Source organism: Cydia pomonella, chromosome 8, assembly GCF_033807575.1.
Source record: "Cydia pomonella isolate Wapato2018A chromosome 8, ilCydPomo1, whole genome shotgun sequence".
NCBI lineage: Eukaryota > Metazoa > Arthropoda > Insecta > Lepidoptera > Tortricidae > Cydia > Cydia pomonella.
Window position 1 is genome coordinate 9725908 of NC_084710.1, and position 21707 is coordinate 9747614.

At 42.1% G+C, this 21707-nt stretch overlaps 1 protein-coding gene across 4 annotated transcripts in view; it reads left to right on the plus strand.

Moving 5' to 3' along the window:
• The window catches only part of LOC133520517 (uncharacterized), a 90502-nt gene extending 70211 nt beyond the window's left edge, over positions 1-20291 (plus strand). For 2 of the 4 annotated variants that reach the window (XM_061854988.1, XM_061854989.1), the window contains exons 5-9: positions 8221-12270; positions 12481-12586; positions 14890-15261; positions 17059-17362; positions 17867-20291. In XM_061854988.1, coding sequence (XP_061710972.1) covers positions 8221-12270; positions 12481-12586; positions 14890-15261; positions 17059-17362; positions 17867-18170 — 5136 coding nt within the window. In that variant the 3' untranslated portion in view covers positions 18171-20291. The other 2 variants (XM_061854990.1, XM_061854991.1) reach the window with 2 other exon arrangements.
• Positions 20292-21707: the final 1416 nt, after the last annotated feature.

The following is a 21707-nucleotide window of genomic DNA, read 5'->3' on the forward strand; positions in this document are numbered from 1 at the left end:
CAGATTTGAAGGTTGTCATAAATAATTCAAGGGCCAGATTCGTATCGTCAGCTTCTAAAACCGGAGCCCAATTGACTACAGATAGTTCAGCCGCAACACCATCAAAGTCGGTAAGTGATCGGCGCCTATTTAGGACTGCCGGCCGGGGTTTCGTTGAGGTGATTCCAACAGCGACCATCTTGTGATCTGTAATGTCTGTGTCGCACACCATGCCCACTACTTTAAATTTGGATCTGACAAAGATATGGTCTAAGCAAGCGCGTTCTCTGGTGGGTTTAGTTATGGCTGACGCTAAACCGTGTTCATTCATGAGACATAAATATTCTGAAATATTTGCACTATGCACATCATCTGAAAGTATATCGATATTAATATCGCCAGCAATAATAAATTGCTTTGTACTATTAGAATTGCTTATTAAGTCATCCAGAGCGACCAAGAAGTTAGCGGTATTCTTAAAGGAAGGTGACCTGTATAAGCCCAAAACAGTTAAATAATTAGGTATATCAATTTGCAGGCAGCAAGCCTCATTGAAGGGAGGTTCGCATACGGAAGCGTTCCAAGAGCTCTTTATATATGCTACAACCCCGCCATTTTGGTTAATATTGCGCTTAGAACAGTAAGAGGTATAGCCCGGAATAGGTCCTATTAATGTTAGCGGTTGTAACCTACACTCAGTCAAAATTATAACGTCAAAAGTTGCCTGAAATCTGTGTAAGGATATTAGAAATGGATCTAGGTTCTTATTTATGCTGCGAATGTTAAAAGTTATTATTTTAAAGTTCGCGGGCTTAAGTATACCCGTGCAGGCCTCGGGGCAGTCCAGGTCATGACAAGTAATATTTAAAACCGAATCAAGATCGTCAGCTACATCAAGTACTGACATTATGTAAAAGTGTATAGTATTAATATGCATAAGGATTTGCAGAGGTGAGAATTATAACACAATTTGTTTAGGTATCCAGATTCAAAACTAGGCACTTGAGGTTCCAATTTATTACTTTGGTTTGGTATCGGTGAGAACTGAGTATAGTGGCTTCGAGTATAGAAAGTATAGAATATATGACCGTAAATAGTGGCAGAAAGAGTAACATTATAAGAGTAGCACTGCTTCTGGATTAATATGAGATTTAGTTTTAGTTTAATTGCACTATTGCATGTAACAGTAGTCATCAAAGTTAGCATACACATATATATCTGAGACTGAGACAACGGCAGGTTATCCTTAAAAATAGTAATACTTTTTAAACTTATGAAGACAAAACAACAAGTATAATCCTTATAAATATAACCGTAATGAGACCTAACAAGATTTAACACATATGATATAATGAGTATCAGGCTACTACAACAAGTGAGATCAGGGACAGTGCAACTCGCTAGTAAATAAGGCTCCTCTAAAAAGACGGGGCGTTCACAGTCGGGTCAGTGGGAGGTAAACCTGCTGTATCCCTGCTCTCACCTGTTGCAGGGGGCCCCTCACTGGTTTGCACATTCTTTAACAACTTATCTAACATTGAGTCACTGGTAATATGGATAACTGAGCTAGTTTCGGATCGGCGCAGGAATATAGATCCATTGGATGTCCAAGCATATTTATAGTTAAGTTGTTTTTTTACAGAGCGGGTTTTGCTGAAGAGAACTCTATTTTCTTTAGTTAAATGTTCATTGATGTAGACTGGACGGTTGTTACCTTGAATGCCCAAATCCGTTGTGTTAAGCACGCGGCGTACCCTCGCGGCGCGAAGTAATTGGTCTCGTGGAGCCCGGCGAGAGAATGTCAGCACTACAGGTCTGGGCCGCTCCAGGACACTGGCGGCGCCCTCAGCCTTCTTGCCCACACGCCTCACATCGTCGACGTCGCGCGAGTCCAACTGAACACCCAACTTTGTGCTTACAATGTTAACAACCTGCTGTAGATTTTCACCGCGGGTCTCAGTGAGTCCAGTTATCTCAACATCCTTGAGATACTTCCGCTGCTCCATGGTCGCAAGCTCTTTCCGCAGGTAGGACACCTCTGCCCGCAGGTCTTGTACTTCTGTCTTGTAGGAGTCGAGTTGCTTCAGTTTAGATTTCATGTCTGATATTTCTTTGCGAAATTCGGTTATGTCTGCCGTAGTATTGTTTAGCGATGCTGTAAACTCTGTCATTTCTTTTTCATCGAGCTGAAAAACTTGCTGTAGTTGTAGCAAAGTGAGTGTGAGTGTGGATGAGATTTCACTTGGAATAGCCATCTCCGCTAGCCCACGCGCTGTGTTTAAGAAGTCTGCTTCGGCATCTGTATGCTCGTCATCAGGCTGCTCCTGCTCGGGATAACTTTGTGATGTGTTACGGATGGGGGTATCGTCGTTGCGAACTTGTTTACTCGTCATTTTGCAACTCGGACAAACATATTTGGATGCACTCCCACGTATGGCTTTTGCTTCCTCGCGGGTCAGTTTCAGGCAGGCTGTAAAAAAAGGCACAGTATACAAATATGACAAAAAATATCCAAAAAATCAAAACATAGCGGCATAGATTATTTCTTCCTCTTGCAATTTCCAAAATTTCATAATGATTAGTTGCGTTTTGGAGGAGGAAACAGTCGAGAGCGAAACCTCGATTTTTGAGTTTTTTGCGAGTGAATTTCGGTCCGAGCTGCAGTTGTCCTTATCGCACGAATTGGAGGCGGAGATAGTTTCTAAATAATCTAAATATACGTACACAGAAGGAATAGTGATGGGCATAACATCCTTATTAGGGATTGCAGAACCGGCACTGTTTTAAAGAACCGGGATTTCCCGGTACTTTCGGAACTGGTCTAATTATTTCATTATTTTAAATAAAACGACAGCATTTTGCGATTTGACCACCTTTCGTAGGTATTATAATTTAATAATCACATTTTCTTTTATTACGTAGTAGGCATTTTTTTTTAGAAATATAGTATTTTACATTGCTCACACTTGTGCGTCACAAGTAAAAGATAACTACTTTGATGTTTGCCACTAGATAGCAAATTTAATGAAATTACATTGACGAGGGGATTTATATATAAGTATCGCAGTCGTATTGTATAATCCGCCGTATTACATTACGGCTAGCCGATATCAAAATAAGGGCCATTTTGAAATGCGGCGGTTCAACGATTAAGGTATGTTGGGTAAATACCGGATGCGGGTGAAGAACGTAGGACATTCATTTCCCCCTAATTTGGCTTTATTTTTTAATGTTGGCAACATTGTGTAAGACGCCATTTCATTGCGCCTCGTCAATGTCCCCGCGTCGCTCAGGGAGTCGGGCTTGTGCTATGTGCAATCACAGAGAGCAAGGTAATTTTCGCTAATTCTTCCTTCTATCCGATCTTCGCTATGTGATTTATTTTGCGTATTGTGATGAAACTGTGTTTGTTTTTGTAATTGTGTTAACAGACTTAGCACTGCTGTAGACCGAGAGACCAGAAACAATCAGATCTTTACCTATTTAAAAAACAGCAGTGATTATCAAACTTTAAATTTTCTTCAAAATACCTACTGACCTTAATTATCACATTTATTGTTTTCTTGATCACACTTTCGGACCATTATTTTTATCCAGTACCACTACCAGCGAGACGGTTACTGACAATGTAATTTTTTTAATTTCCGCAACCCAAAGGTTGCCTTTTAGCGATAAGACCGCATGTTGTTTACCTGTGCTTATGTGTATGTTTTCTTTTGTATTGTTTTCTTTTATTGAGGTGTGCAATAAAGAGTATTTATATTGTATAGGGATGATGATACATGTTGAAATTTATAACAAAATCGAGTAAAAATAGATAGCAAATGAGCAATTTTTCGCAATAAAGTACCTACACATACGGATGCATATGTAGATGTGCACGCATACATACATTGCTAGTTTCGGATACAAAATAGAGATAGGGCTTCGAAATTAGTTTCCTTAAAATGCTTCAAGAGGGCTCTCTTTTCCTATATATTTACTTTACTCTTTACATACGATCCTTACATTTTATTTAAAAAAAAGATTGTATATCAACTATATATATATATATATACATAATTGCAAAATTAAACCAACAAAATCGCAATTTTAATTATTTTCCATACTTCAAGATGGGCTCTCAGTGACCCTGACTTTTTTAAAGAACTACTTAGTCTTTTTGATTTCTAAGTTTGATTCTTATTTTTTTGGCGACCTTCATTAAAAATGACTGGGCACAATTATTTTTTATTTTGATTTTTGTCCCTCGTACTTAAGTACTTAATATCTTCCAGTACATTCCATTTAATAAACAATACATTTACACTTTCCCTAAACCTGTACCGTTCACGAAATCTTAAATTGTCAAAACTTCGCAACGTATCTATTATTTTAGTGTTTTTTTTTATTACTTCGGGTAAACCTTACAATAAGAGGTTTCTTAGCACATTGTTTACTTATCAAATTGCCTTATGACATAGGTATCAAAGTTTGAGAGCCACAATTTTACCAATTTTTGTATCAGGGTTAAGATCGGATACAAAAGGGTAGACACCGGACCTATTTCTTTGTGATACCTTAATCTCTTTCCATTAGAAGCAACTTTTTTTCACCATCCAATGTTCTCCTTTGATGGCAAAACACTCGTTACCCTAAAAAAAAGTATGTCTCATCTTTACACAGGTACAAAACTAAAACCGTTCTATATTGAAGATTACCAAAATTCATGCCGAATCTACGGTTATTATTTAACGATTCGCTACGTACTTCAAGAATCTGTCACGTGTTGAGATCTCGAAAAAACATTTTTTCACGAGTTCTCTCAATTGTCCGGCATTATCCCAACATACTTTACCCAGATTGTCATTGCGATACGTTCTTCAATAAGGCGGCCCAAGTTTAGCCCCATCGTACTACAAGTTAAATAGATTGTAGTTTAACCATAGGTATATTTATACCTACTTACAAAATTTCACAACACACCATGATCACTCCCAACTTACTGATACGGATAGGTACAGTCAAGTGTAAAAATATGGGTGTACACATCTTACTCAAAAATATGTCCCATAGCATCTTATTCCAGTGTAATAAGAGCGTAGTACCATATTTATGAGACGATTCTTTCGATACATATTTTTGCACTTGACTGTACGACGACAACCGAAGCTGAGACATCATTCTTTTTTACAGTTTTTACCTAAATATATGGTAATTAATATCAATCAATCAATCATTTATTATTTCGTCATCATAGGTGTAAAATACATTTAGTACAGGTGATAGGGTGTTTGGTATTAGGGTGTAATAGATACAGTATATGTAATATAAAAATGAAAAACAATATTACGTGGTAACAACAAAAAACAACTTGCGTCGGGCAGCGCAGAATAAATTCCGTCTGGATCGCGGGCGATGTCGACGGAACGGCGCGCAATGAGCGAGCGCACGAGTCTCGCGTCTGTGTGCGCGCACTCACACTTAGATAGCTCCGGCTCCCGCCCACCGCAGCGCGACAGAAACATAGCTTCAAAAATTCGAGATTTGAAAAGTTGCTCAGCTAGGAATTGCTCTTAAATGTATCGTAAACATTCCCAACGTTGCCTATTAACTGGCTTGAAGTGGTCGCCTTTTTCTCATTATTTGGAATAAGATATATATGTACATAGACAGCTGTTCGGCGTTGTATCAATGTTTTTTCAAACCAGGAATGATGTACAAGTTTACGGTAGGTGTTAGGGTTGGCAACGCGCATGTTTACACCTCTGGAGTTGCAGGCGTCCATAGGTACGGTGACCGCTTACCATTAGGCGGGCCGTATGCTAGTTTGCCACCGACGTAGTGTAAAAAAAATGATATCGAGAAGAATGTGTTTGATTCATCAACAATAACAATAAAATTGATAAAAATTGTTTACTGGTTTTTAGGGTTCCCGTACTCAACTAGGAACCCTTTATAGTTTCGCCATGTCCGTACGTCCGCGGCTTTGCTCCGTGATCGTTAGTGCCAGACAGCTGCAATTTGCCATGGATACATAAATCATACATTGCGTCAGAACGGTAAAATAATAAGTAAAACAAAGAAACCTTCAAGAAAAGAGTGTACTCCCATCTTAAAGGCCGGCAACGCACTTACAACCCCTCTGGGTTGCAGGTGTCCATGGGCGGCAGTAATCGCTTACCATCAGGCGATCCGTCTGTTCGTTTGCCTCCTCTACCATAAAAAAAAGGAGAATTTTTTTTTTTAGGGTAGGTACCTCGCATACAAAATTGGTTATTGGTTAGGTATTTTAAAACGAATAAGGGTCTTTCTTTAATAAAGTGGATATTTTCGGAAATGAACGCTCCGAAAGAAACAAAATGTGTATCGCCCCTTTAACTTTTAAACCATGGGTCCTAAAAATATGAAAAAAATCTTAAAACGAATGCTTAACAATTACTTTGAATGAAAACTATAGCGAATATGATCGGTCCAGCCGTTTTTGAATGATTGCATAAAAGTCTTCTCTTAGTAAAACGACGTTCAAAAACGCTGTGAAGGTACTCCCCTTGGACTAATAATACTACGGACGTAGTTTTGGTAATACACAACTAGGATTCCATCATCCACCATTCCTTGTACTTACTGTAACGTAATACGTTACATGTTTAATAAAATAGACCTTGCGCAACACACACACATTGACAGCTAACATCCACTAATCTGCCGTCAGTCGGATCGAGACATCATTGGAGTGAATTGTAGAAAGAAAAAAATATATGCAGGCATGCGTGGTTAAATGTTGTAAAAGTTATCCCAAGTTGTCCAATCGAAAAAAAAAAGGTAACGGAATAACGTTATCGTACGGTTATCGTACTTAAAATCACGATATATCATGCAAAACAGGAGTGTGACCAGTAAGTTCAATAGGGTCATGTCCCGAAAATTAGGGTAACTGATGCCCTTCTTATTTAATCATTAATATCATTATGTAAATGGCAAAATTATTGAATGTGCATTTCAAAAAAACGTGCATATGGTAATTTCCCGCGAATAAGGAGATTAAAGACGCTTTAATGACTAATGTTTACTATATTGACTATGTTTGCATTTATACTTATAAACTTAATTGTGAATTGATGTACAATACCTACTTAATACGCAAAAAATGCTTATACGTAGTCCCACAAAAATATTTTGCTATTGTACAAGTAACGGTTGATGAACAGTGGACCAGGCATTAAACTACATGTATTATAAGTACAATGTAGTCCAGCGGTTGTCATTTCTATAAATCCTTAAGAAGTTACGACATTACACCTTTCTCTACTTTTAGAGGGAGGAGGATTACCAAAATAAACTAACCTATTTCCAAGATGTATGTGCTGATGTGGTTTTTATGTATGTTTACTGTAGGGATAGCTTGTGTATTGTCAGCATTCCGCGCGCCTACGGAAACTAACACATGGCTCGCTCTTAAGTTGTCCCGGTCGTGAAAGTAGCAATATACGTTCCTAACTAAGTAGGTACCTCTGCTTTCTTATTTCATCATTAGGTATCGCATCTTTTTCGAACACTGTTTATCACTTTTCCGATTCTGTGACATTATTTTTTGTTAAAAACAGATGTTTCAAGTTTAAAAATACACCCGGCCAAATATGATTTCATTCGGATGGTAAATATTAGCATATTACAGTACATATGGTGCTACTATTCCGCACGAATGCGGGAATAAGCATTTTTCGTGCCTATGTCAAAAATCTGAAATACTATATGTACTGTAAAACGCTGTATAATGGAACGTACGTACGTGCGAATAGGTGATTCGCAACTCGTGACGATTTAAAACACTTCCTTTGGTCATGTTTTAATTTATCAACCTTGTTGCGAATTTCCTACTTTCCGCACTTAACTATTAAATAATGTTTGCAGACCTATAAAATCAGGTGCATATTTAATGTTGAACATAAAACAGTGCTGTTATTTTATTTAAAAATAATGATTTCACCTTCGGGGAGATTTTGTGTTACATGGTATCACTCGCCTACACGCACCCTTTCAACCGTCCGCCATTGCAGTGTCACAGTTTGTCATAAGTCAAATACTCTCTGTCAATATCTTAACTATATGGTACTCCCTTATGCTTATAATGAGTATGATACTTACTATAGCCCCCGTTTAGCTAATTCTGACAGAGTCGTAACTACGGAACCCTACACTAAGCGTGGCTCGACATGCTCTTGGCCGATTTTTAATGTTTCATGTCATTCTCGCTTTCAGGCTCACGAGAACGAGCACGCTCGCACGGTGTCGCCCGGGCTCGCAGGCATGCGCGCCGCCGCGCCCACGACGCCCTACCCGCCGCACGCCGCCCCCGCCCCCGCCCCCGCCCTGCACGACGACAAGCACGAGCACGTGCAGCGCCCCGCACACTACCTCACCGTCAACAGCGGCTGGATCACGCAGCAGCAGGAAACACTCGACCCCGCGAAACAAAACCAACCTCCCGCCATTCAAAATCCTCTCAACGTCGGCATGCCCGTCTTGGGGACCAACGGCCAGATCATAGGCGTCAACACCGGTTACAACAAGCATCCCAACTTTAAAAATATTGCGGGTGTGATGCAGCTGAGCGAAGAACAGAAGGAGGAAAAGAAGGAGCAAAGTTTACCGCAACAGAAACCTCCGGCGAAGGAAGACGAGTCGCAAATATTCTGCGGGCTCAACCAGCCGCTGACGCCTGAGGTCATGCAGAAGATTAACGAGCAACAACAACTGTTCATACAGCAGAACCAAAAACAGATAGAGATGGCTATGAAGGGTTATAGAACGCAACTGGCGGAGTCCGCGAACCAAAACAAGCTCCAGGGGCAGAACCAGTACATGCCACAGGGGCAGCTGGTGATACAGAACGGTGCCGTAGTCAAGACCAACCCGGCGAAGACGCCGCCCTGGCAAGTCAAGAGGAACGATACCGCCTCCAACCCTATGTCGAGTCCCAGCCCCAAAGCTCCTAAGTTAGACAATATGGACTATGAGGACCCACCCATGAACATATCAGATGACTCCTCGGCTGTTAAGAATAACTTCGTCAACAATGATGCCATGAACCTAGCCATGTGCCCTCGCGTTCCTCCGCTGCCTCAACACTACAACATGATGAACCAGCAGTGGCCGAACGCCGAAACGAACAAGAAAAAGTTAAAGAACAACAACAAGGGCTCCAAAAAGAAGAACAATGCCACCGAAAACAAAATAATAACGTTCAACAATGGCATGCGGCTCGTCCAGGAATCTAAAGGAAAATCCTGTGAAGACATGTCCGGCAACAGCGTGCCGTCCTTCATGGACGACCCGAACGGCTACCTGGCGCAGCAAACGGTGCTGCTCAACAACACGATATCCAGACAAGTCGGCATCAACTCTTCCTTCGACGGCGGCCAGTACGAGAATGCGAACAACTGCTACGCTAACAACCAGCCGGATAAAACGTTCAAAACGTTAAATAAATCATGCGACATGAACGTGTACAGAAGTAACATGGTGCCGAACGCGTCACCCTCCCCAAACAATACCCCCGACAGCAGCGTACTATCAGATAAAACCCAGGACGGGTCACAGTGCTGCAAGGGATGCAACGTGTACAAGGGGAACGGCGCAGACTTTTCCGAAAACCAAATGCGAGTGAAATACATGAAGCACAACATGTACAAGATGGAAATAGATGGAAATCGTGGCGAAGCGCGCCTCGCGCCCAGCCCTAGTCACTACGATGACAACCCCGTCTCCTCCTCCACCTTCCTCGAGCGCAGCCCCGCGCACGACACCCAGCCCATCCAGGCCGGCACCGTCAGCACCAGCAACGGCTCACCCTCCGACAAGCTGCCCCCGCCCGAGCCTTCCCCCACCTCCTCGAACAGCTCCCGTAACACTGACACGCCTCACAGCAACGGCGGCGGCGGCTCTCAGTTCACACCCAACTGCACATTCCCCGGACAGAGCCCGGCCTACTCCGGCGCCGGCTCCTACAGAGACGGCAGCGACCCCTCCACGCCGGGCGGGCAGTACCAGTACCACTCCCCGGGTCCGCCCGCCTCCCAATCCATCACCGGAACTCAGATGATGCATTTCATATCGAACCACAACGTTAACAAAAATCTCATGGAAGTGGACAACATATCAATGGTCGGCGTCAAGCCCGGGTTGAAACTCCCGCAGGAAATATTTAGGGTAGAATCGAGGAAGAGGATAGAGAATTCCATGCCGGGCTATTGTCCGCCTCCGCACTTGGGTGGCGGGCCAGCGCACTCGCTTGTACAATCATGTTACGTACAAACATTTGTCACGACTATGGCCAGCGGCTTCTCGGTCACGAGAGACACTGTGACTTCCGTGTTAGCCGGCAAAGCCAACACCGCCACGACCTCCATCAATGCGTCTCAGATTAACTTTATCAGGCCGCCGCCGCCTCCGAGCGTAAACTTGGCCACCACCTACGCGATACCAAACAACCAGCCGGATCCTTTCATAAATTCAGTAAATTTACCTACCAGCTACCCCCTGCACATAGCGGGCACGACGGCGCAAAACATGATATCGAAATCGCCTCTAGAGATGGTTCAGAACGTTATCGGCAACGGGCCCGCGAAACCTGAAACTAGCGGCTCGGCGACGACTATACAAATGAATAGGAGACCGTGCCCGCCTACGACGCCCGGCCAGATTTTGATATCGTCGACCGGACAGATCATCGTTTCAAATAATCAAATGCCGCCGCCGCCGCCGAAGACCACGACGGTGGTTTCGCCCGTACAGGGATCGAGTACTAACGTCACCACCTCCGTCGCCCAACTTGGGCCGGCGGCCGGCCCGCCGGTAGTCAACCAAGTCGTCGTCAACACGCTACCGACGCCGTTCATGATACAACCCCCCATGATGGCGGTTGACGGGCAGGTGGTGCAGCCCAATACCATGCTGCCTCAGATCGTGGCCGGCGGGCTGGTCCCCGGCCAGTCTCCCAACGAGAGCCCGCGACAAGTAGACGCTAACAAAGGCGGCCCCGGCTTCATGCCGGGCGTGGCCATGTTGTCCCCAGAGAGTTTGAAGAAGAGAAATAAGAAAAAGAAAACTAGCGCGAGCATAACTAATGTCCTACAAATAACGGCGCCCCAGCAGAACCCGAACAACATTATGGTGCATCACACCTCGCCGCAGCAGAGCTCCAGCCCACAGTTCTCCCCCAGAGGGTTCCAGCTGTCGCCCAACAACAATATATCGCCGGCACCCATGCTGCAAGCCTTGACGATCGTGCCCGGCAAGTCGGGTACCCCCGCTCACATAGTCATGAATGGCCAGGGTAACTCTAGCAACTTTGGATCTCAACAAATCATAGCCAACACGTCGCCGTCGCAGCAGATTAACTTACTCCAGCCGGTGAACCTAATAAACAACGCGAGCAACGTTATGTCCAACTTCCCCGCATTCCAACAGTTCATAGTGCCAAATATCGGCGGGATGGTGATGACCGCGGACGGGACGATCATACAGGACAACTCCAACGGAATGCCGATGCAGCTACAGTTACAAACCGTTAATGGACAAAACGTTTTGACCCCGGTGCAGAATCCTGGCGTTTTCGCCGCCGGCGCAAACGGTGGAGTCGTCATCAGAGCGCAAAATCAACAAGGAAAAATCATACAGTCGCAGCACAGCCCCGGCGCACAGTTCCTCTCCCCCAACAGCCAGGTTATGATGAACAGCCCCAACTTCAACGGGCAGCTGAGCCCGCTCCTCGCGAACTTGAGCCCGACAAACGTCGCCTTCAACGCGCCACAGGTCCGGTCCGGGAACGTCCAGCAGGAGTTCATCCAGACCAACCAGATGGGGCAGACGCTAATGGTGCCGCTGTCGCCGAAACAATCGCTCGCGCCGACCAACAGGACCAACACGTTCGTCCAGCAGAACACCACCATAGTCCAGCAACAGACCACTCTAGTGTCCAACTCTCAGACGCACTCGTCGATCGCTCTCGGCGGCGGCTCGCGTTTAAGCATCGACCCGAACGTGCTGCTCGCCTCGAAGCAAATTCAGAAGCGCAACTTCGACCCCCCGTCGTCGCCCGAGAAGGAGGAGAAGTTGTTGTCGTTCCCTCGCGACTCGGTGCCGGAGCGCGCGCACTCCGTGTCGACGCAGACGCTGCTGGCGCGCAAGTCGCCGGGCGGCTCCCCGCCCGACACCACCACGCACTCCCCGGCCGACCCCGCGCGCTCGCCGCGCTACGTCTCCCGCCCCGACACCACCACCGCCGAGCCCGACGACCCCGCCGCCTCGGTGAGTCACACGCAGTCTGAACAACGAGATTGATCATACTCCATACTAGTATCGGTTAGCTTACCGAATCCCCTTTAAACCGACCTGGTGTACCGATCAACACTTCTGCTTCCGTATCATTGTCCTAATATTTAGTCAAATAAACAACCTTAAAGACTTATAATTAGACTTATATTACACTCAGTTTGACCCAAACGTTTGTGACTGCAGGCGATGGTGCAGTGCGTGTCGAGCAGCGAGCAGGACATGGCGGAGTCCCGCGAGCACGTGTGGCCGGCTCCCAGGCCTGACTTCAGCCCGGACACCGATGCGCAAAGTAAGAGCCCAATTTAAAACAACTGAACATACTTACAGGCAGGGACCGGTTCGCTATCCCCTTCGACGGCTTTGGTATTTCAAAAGGCTTTGCTTACCAAAGCCGTTGCTCTCTAAAACCCTTTCATTTGGCTTTTTAATCGCCCACCCACCCACTCCTAACTGCTTACCCCTTGAAGGCGTATCAATTATAACGCTTATTCCATTTTCAACTTTCATAAAAATAGGATCAATATTGCAAATTCATGTTTAAAATGTAGGACAGGGTGTCTGTGTCTAGCGCGTTGACAGCACAGGTGGTATATTTTTTTGAATTTGGTAGGAGATATACCAGTGAACGGAAATAAATCATGAGAACATTACCGTTCAAATTCTTGGGACAATAAGCACACATACACAATTACGCCTACATTTAAATTAGATACGTTTACAGAACCTGTAATCAAAACTGGTAAACGAAACAATAGTCATCTCTATTACACTAATGTACACAACTAAGTGTAGATGAAATGCATATGTATCAATAACTACCAATCAGTGACATTAATGCGCTAATAACCTTCTTGCTGTACGTACTGGCAGCTGAGAGTTCGCGGTTCATATTTGATTAGAATACGACTTGAACAGGGATGGGTTTATGCTATACATTGAAGACCCAGCCAAATAATCCACGTATAATATTTTTATTTTTGTGCATCAACAGCAATATAAAAAGTAATCTGTCATTGGTGATCATTGTTATCATCATCTGTCATTGGTTATGATAAAAGGCCTTTTTTTTGCGCATTCTTTCATTATTCTTCCAATAATAAAATTAGGTTATTTATAGGCCAAATTACTTGTTTAAAAACAAAGAAACGTCAAAATCATTCAGTTCACGCTTAAGGCGTTTTTACTTTTGTAGCTGTTCGTGGTTTTTTAGCAAAAACGCTAAGTTTAGAGTCGGTTTGAAGCAAACGACAGAAAAACGCCTCTTAAAAGTGATAAAAAAGTTAAAAACGGCCGGATCGGTAAAAAAATAAATTGGAAAGTGTCAATTGTTTTTCACAAAAAATACAAGAAACACGTATCTATGCTATAAAAATGAATTCTTCTACTGGAGAATATATAAATGTTCCAGGCAGAAATACATAGCTTTCTTTCAACAATTGTCCTCACGCCAATGTTCATATTAATTTCTTTAATAGAAGTACTTATAGTTATGCAAATGTTTTCTTATTTTCTCGCAAAAGTCGTGAAAAGCACTATGTAATGCCTCGGCCGGAAACGAAAACACCATCTTTGAGCGGTTTTCCGGCCTCCTCTACATTGTACTATTTTTCTGGGAAGGGGTGGCAACCTCGCGAGCACAGTATTCTACCCGAAGGGTGTGGTATGTCAGCGGTGACGGGGAATCTGCCGAATTCTGCACCGGAACATGTGACACAGCAGAAAACTGTCATGTCGCCAAAATGTTTTATAGTTTGTAAGAGTAAATTTATTGCAGTCGTAAAAGGTTCGTTATTGCTCAGTATTAGGCGAATTATCTTTCCCCGTTTTGTTATGCTTGAGCATAGAATCTGTATTTACTAGTGCATACCTCGCATCGCATCTTTGGTTTATGTCCGACTGATTATTCTTCTCTCTGCTTTACCTTGAGGTTGACTGGTAGAGAATGCCTTTTGGCATTAAGTCCTTTTGTACGATAAGTTTTCTTTTGTGCAATAAAGTTTAAAAAAATAAATAATAAATAAATTATTCATCATCCCGTCCCGGCATTTTTAAGACGGCTCTTGGGAGCCTGGGGTTCGCTTGGCAACTAATCCCGAGAATTGGCGTAGGTACTAGTTTTTACGAAAGCGTCTGCCATCTGACCTTCCAACTCTGGGGGTAAATTGGCCTTATTGGGATTAGTCCGGTTTCCTTCACTGAAAAGCGACTGGTAAATATCAAATCGTCAGATGACAAGCAAAACTTACTTATCACCCCCACAAGTCTCTAGCCATAATGAACCATATTACGACTAAAATAAGGTTGATTTTTGTTTAATTATTTTTTTAGTAATTAGGTTTTGCTTGTCACCTGACGAAATGATATTTCGTATAATAAGTTCCGAAAACTCACTGGTACGAGCCGGGGTTTGAACCCGCGACCTCCGGATTGCAAGTAGCACGCTCTTACCGCTAGGCAACCAGCGCTGTCCGACTAATTATATTGTTCATAATTTTATAAATGCCTAAAGTGTTAAAATTTCCAGCCAAGATATATTATATATACTTACAAATAATTTAAGTGGCATTTACGTAAACATTGTTACATTTCCAGATGTAATATCAAACTTGCCGCTGATGCGTCAGAACCGCAACCATAACCCCGTGGAGTCCACCGATATGCATTACAACCAGAACGTCACCGCGCCCGCCAACCAGCAGAATCTCATGCCCGTCACCACCAACTATTACGAGCGGACGCACACCTACAAGAGGAAAAACGACTTCGGGGACGGCTCCTCTTACAGAACCGACAAAATGATGCGGACCACCTACGGCATGGTCCACGGTGTACCCAAGGAGGACTACGACATGGGGTTAGCCTCCCCAGACAAGCAAGTGAGGCACTTCCCACCCTCCGGAACTAGTTCCGACTCGTCCGCCATCCAGAAAGTATTTGACAGACACAATCTAGGTTCTGGAAATGGTAAGTAGTATTTTCTGTTCTATGTATAACCTTTCTCGCTACGCTTACGATCCTTGGCTAATTAATTAAACTATACAATCCCATCAGCTTGAGTATTGGCAACACTTTTGACTATTTATATGAGATCTTGAAGCCCTTTTTCGCGAATATAAAAGTAACCAACAACTTACATTTAAATTACAAATGTTTGAATATGACTAATTCTTTAGTATCCATCACTTTTGAGTCTTCACTTAAATAAATTGAAAATAAAATAAAAATTAAACCTAATTTTACAAGTAAAAAGGGCTTTCAAATTAACTTGTTAACAATTTGGACCAAAAACCGTTGCCACAGTTTACTAATTTATCCGGAACCATCTCACGCTTTGGTCACAGCTAACAAAATTCCAAATTGATCATTATGTTGTGTCTTGTATTGGTTTTGGATTGACTGACGCCGACGTACCCGAAATTGGAGGACATTACGTGTATAATAGACGTTTGTTGATAATACATACTGACGTGTATTGGTATATTTCAGCTTCTACATAATGCGATACTGTATTGGTCATTGGTTTTCTTTTGGTTGGGTTAATACAAGATACAGCTGTTAATAGAGGGTGTACTGGAAACTAATCAGAATATAAAGCGACGTGCAGCGTCCAACGTTCCCACCCGGCTTTCTGTCGCTTTCCATTGCACCACACTCGAACAAGTAACAAAATTGGCTCACAGATTGGGATCCCATTACTAACGCATCATTGTAAAGCCATCATCATTTCATCTGTTCATCATTGTAAGTAAAGCACAATTTTCATATTACTGTTCTTCTTTGGTGTGGGAATATGTAAATTACGAATCTGCTTCACCTATTGTACACGGTTACCTCTAGTTTGTGATTAACTTGATTTTCTACCTTTACACAATAATCTTTTAAATCCTTAGAAAAATCCTCATTCTCAGGATCATGCTATTGGCCTCTTGGGCCGCGTGTTTTAAATATCGACTTTATTATGTTTGTGTTAAAGTGGAAAAAATAAAAAGTATCATCTCAAACTAGATGTCATTTATCAGTAAGTTTGCACTTGTGATTGAATTACTGGAAGTGTTACGTAGTCGGATTTTTAATTAATCAGTGGGTTGTTTTAGTTGGTTATGCAACATTAATTGAAACTTGAATTGCAGTTAAGAGATTTAATGATATTTGTATTGAAGAATGGAACTTGTATTAAGATATAATTGTGACCGCGGCCGGAAAACGTGTTCCATCTTGTCGCTTGCCATAAGGACGAGATTTGCTTGTATCTTTATATGAACAACCTGACAAGGCAACCTTATGGCAAGCGACAAAGTGGGACGTTTCGTCGGTCGCGATCACAATTCATTTTATGTCGCAAAGAAAGTTGAAACGTATTTTCAAGGATCACAGCTTCCGTTTAAGTTTCTTTTTAACTCAGTCGGATGGAATGAGTCGAATCGAACGTTACCGTTGAGACTTACACATGTTTCAATAATCGTTCTACTGGGATTGAAAATCCGATTATTTATTGCACTAGACTATGTTACTGCAAATGTATCTAACACTGAAATACTTGTCGCTACTTCTGTTCTAAAAATTATTTCTCGTATTTAATGTCTTCTCGAATTGTGTAAAGTTAGCACTTCGTTTTTATCTAAAGGACCATTTATATGTAATGTAATTTTGTCAATTTCCACGTCGTACTCCTCTCGCATGTATAAATTTAGTCGACGTAGTTATCGGTGTCGGGCGAGCGGGGCCGGGTGAACGCGGGCTAAACTGTGACAATATCGGTAGATAACAAGAGCGGGGAGGAGTCGGACGGCTCGGGGTCGGCCTCGGCCCCGGCCTCGGCCTCGGCCTCGGCCCCGGCCGCGGCCTCGGGGCGGACGTTCGCGGTGGGCGAGCTGGTGTGGGGCCCGGTGCGCGGGCACGCGTCGTGGCCCGGCAAGCTGCGGCGCCGCGCGCCCGACGGCCGCTGGCGCGTGCGCTGGTTCGGCGCCGAGCGGCCCGCGCCCGCCGCGCTGCTGCCCGACCACGCGCTGCTCACGCTCTCCGAGGGGCTCGAGGCGCACCACGCCGCGCGCACCAACCACCGGAAGTGAGTCGTCGGGATACCTCCGATGAAACCCTTTCACCCCCAACGACACAGATGACCGACCATATTCAAATGCGGACCAATTTGACGACGCGCGACTCGTTCGTTGAGGCCGCCGCGTTAGCTGTTATTGTGTTGGCGTGGCTTTTTACCCTTAATTTGTGTCTTTGATGTTGAAAGGGTTGAGCGGTGTCGACGATGAAATATAAAATTTATCTCTGTTTGATTGTATACTGTTATTAGTATCTCGCTGCTTCCCCGCGAGTTTCTATTATTGTAATGAAGCTTCTACCCAAAAATATTCATACTCACAGTAAAACTAACGAAAGCGGAATACTAATATCAAATACTTAAAAACTAATAAGCTGTTTTAAATTTAACTGTGTGATTTCTATTAATGTAAAATTAACCCAACCCAAAAGATTTCGCGAGAATTTGCTGAATATGCCAGTTGAATTTTCTCACATATCGATAAATATTAAATTAATATTTTATATATCGAAACAGGAGTAGAAAACTAAACACGCTGCTCGAGAATGCGATCCAAGAGGCGATGGCCGAACTGGACAAGAAGAGCGAGTCCGCTGAAGCGTCGGGGCCTGAGGCGGCGGTGGGAGGGGCCGGCGCGGGCCGGCGAGGACGGCGCGGGCGGCGCGAGCGGGACGAGCGGCGCGAGCCGAGCGAGCGGAGCGTGCCGAGCGAGCGGAGCGTGCCGAGCGAGCACAGCGAGCGGCCGCGCAGCCGAGACAAGCACAGGAAGGGCAGGCCGGCCGCCACCAAGCCCGACACCAGACTAAGGAGCTCACGATGACATACGGAACATCACATTTATTATATTGTTTGTGCTGGCATACTTTGGGCTGTAAAAGTGTCTCCTAGGACATGATAAAATACAAAAAATTGTCCCGATTTGACTGTTTACATTTATAATGTCCATGTCCGAAGACAAGAAAATATAAGTGGTAAACCCGGCAGGTGTCACCGCGGAGTTCGAACGTTACTGTTTAGGCTTCCCGATATGTAATAGATTTGTATGTCTACAATTTAGTATATACTTCTTAAATACATCACATAGTCAATGTCATCAATGTGTAGAAATAGTTAGTAAAATTATGTTATGATTGTACAAACAGTATCTGTACAATTTTTGTTTTCGACGTGTCTAGAGTGTTATTACTAACCAGAGATTATCTACCATTCCGTACCTTTATTAATAAATATTGTATATATCCTTTTAATCTCTTTGTTGAAATACTTTTATTTGAGAGTATAGTATGTTGGATTGAACTAAATTTGGACAGAAAGTAAGAGTTCCTGGCATGAAAATTATCTATATTTTGGTATTTACTTAACAATTACCTATATGAAAGTGATTTATTAAAGTAAAAATAAAACGTAGGTACGTGTAGAGCAGCAGTGGTTGTGAACCACGGCCGCTAGAGTAAGCCACGACTAGGTTCGTCTTAGTAATCTTCGATATCAACAATAATAATACTATGAAGTACACCCCTGTCATCGATGTATTGTACAAGTTTAGTGAACTGTAAATGAATAAGAAAGTAAATCGCTATATACCGTGTAAATTTTTATGTGTGTTGTTAGAAAATAATAAGTGAAACATGATTTCTAGTCAAAATATTGAGCATATTAAATGTAGATTTTATAGACGAGGTAATTGACAATAACACTGGCCTGCGTTTGTTGACGCGATCAACATTGTTTCGGTTACATAATGAGTAAGTACAGTACATGACTATGATTTACAATTTGTTTGCGTTGGTCACCTCACGTTTGTTATGCTCGAGTGATAGTTATTGAGGGCCGTTTGATTTTTTTGAACACGCTACATTTTACACATCATACAACCTTCGTTGTTTCGTGGTACCATGCCTCAATATTCAATTTTAATTAACCCTTTACATGTTTCCATATTTTGGTGTCTAAATGGTTACCAAAATAGAGGTATTTTGATATCCAAATGAATACATACTATTGTACGGGGTAATTTTGCTACTATACTTAATAATAAATGATAACTTTATTAAGTTTCTCATACAAGTTCTTGCTGATCTCAGTCATGTAATTATTTTTAACCACGGTCTGAAACAAAGTCCTGATTATTCAAATTAATTCTTTTGAGAATGTGAGAAAGAAAAACGGTCACATTATACGGCATTACGATTATTTGAACTAAACCACCCGTAGTTTAAATGCTCAAGATTCCGTTGGCAGCTGCGGCCTCATCGCCCGCACAGGACTGTATCCCGCCACAATACTTACATGGCATCACAATGAACACATATCCTTACATAACCTTGTCACCCTCTTGAGTTAACGTAAAATAAGATATCACTGTAAGTGTCGCTTAATTTATAAGTATTTGTTTTGTGGTGCAAGGGAGATTATGTTAAAACATTTCTAAAATGCTTTTTAAACACATTCAAGTAATATAATGAAAGATTTTTAACTCTAGGTAGAATTAATGTTAACTATAAGTAGGTCATGTCATACCATGGATCCACTTGATAGGTAATTTGTTATGGATAGTCATTGTTAGATTATTATCAATGTGCAAAATTAATTTGTGATTTCTAAACATGTCCGATAAGATTATATATCAAGGAATTATCTCATAGCTTACTTACTGTTTTTATAATATCGTATTTTAACCTTAGAGATTCCACTTAAATCTGAAATAAGAAATGTGACTTCAGATGCCGACATGTATTTAATGTTGAATGGGAAATGTTTATTATATTGATAGTCGGAGCCTCCCGCGAGATGGTATTATGTACATAATCTTACTGTAGTTATGTATAGTATTTTATTTCGATGAGAATTAATGTTTTATAGACTAATATACAACATAAGATTATTTATTTGTTTTGCTGTGTACATATTTTTTTCAATAAAATGTACCTGTTTTATTTAATTTGATTTTTGATTTACTCCATCTCCATCCTTAATCATCTAAAAGTTAGTGCGAGAGCCTTGTGCGATTTAATACTAATGTTGCACACTGCACTGTGATTCAAATGGTCTACCGGTAAAAAACAAAGCCATAATTATGAATCTTGGGTGCTACTGGGTTATACCCACTAGTTACCACCAAGTTGTTACCAGTGGTAACTACTGGGATTTTTTTCCCACCTTTTACCAATGGTAACTACTGGGATTTTTTTCCCACCTTTTACCAATGGTAACTACTGGGAAAAATAAAATCTTGGTAGTTACCACCAAACCGTTAGAAGTAGTATAGTATAAGTATAGAGTGCTTTAATAAATAATTATAAGTCGATTAGTGTTTCAGTAGACTGCCTTAAAAGTGATCAAAAATATTAAAAGCGGTGCAAGTTAAAAAAAATATAGAGAGATATTAACTTTTGTTTAAAATTGTACTTTAAATTAGAATTTATTTCTCCAACAGAACATTACAATTCACTTACAAAGAGAAATACAAGCAATCATACATACATTCTTTACATAGTGCACGAATAGCATAAAATATAGTCTAAAACAAAACAACTTATTTTTTTTAATACAAAAATAAGTTAATAATTGACAATAACAATATACATAATGGATATATACAGATGATTACTATAACTAGCTTATATCTAAAATAGGCCCTTGAGGCATTGTACCAACAACTTATTTATTTCTGTAAGAAAAAAGTCGGTACGTACATGTACTGTATGAATTGGCAATTCGTAAGCCAGTACAGTACATACAGTGAATCATCACGCGAGCGCGGGCGGACCGGGCTGTCGCGTAGACCAGCGTAACGTGACCGAGACATTAATAAAGAGAGCGCGCCAGAGATACGCGTTTATACTGGTTGGTCTGAGCGGTCAATACGTCCACCGAGCTCACCCAGCAGTTGGTGACAACAGTCTTACATCAGGCATGGGGTTATTACGGGTATATTCTTAGAACTACGTGGTACTTTGGTTATATTACGGCGATCGACTGTTGGTTGTTGGTGTATTTTTTCTCATTTTAACCAGAAGGATGTTATGCCCATCACTATTCCTTCTGTGTACGTATATTTAGAAACTGTCTCCGCCTCCAATTCGTGCCAACAACTGCAGCTCGGACTAAAATTCACACGTAAAAAACTCAAAAATCGAGGTTTCGCTTTCGACTGTTTCCTCCTCCAAAACGCAACCAATCATTATGAAATTTTGGAAATTGATGAGGAAGAAATCATCTATGCCGCTATGTTTTGATTTTTTGGATATTTGTTGTCATATTTGTATACTGTGCCTTTTTTACAGCCAGTTCAATTGAGCCGTTTTTGCGATTTTCAAGGCGCTATAAGTTCTTCAAAAGAAGATAATCCAAAAAA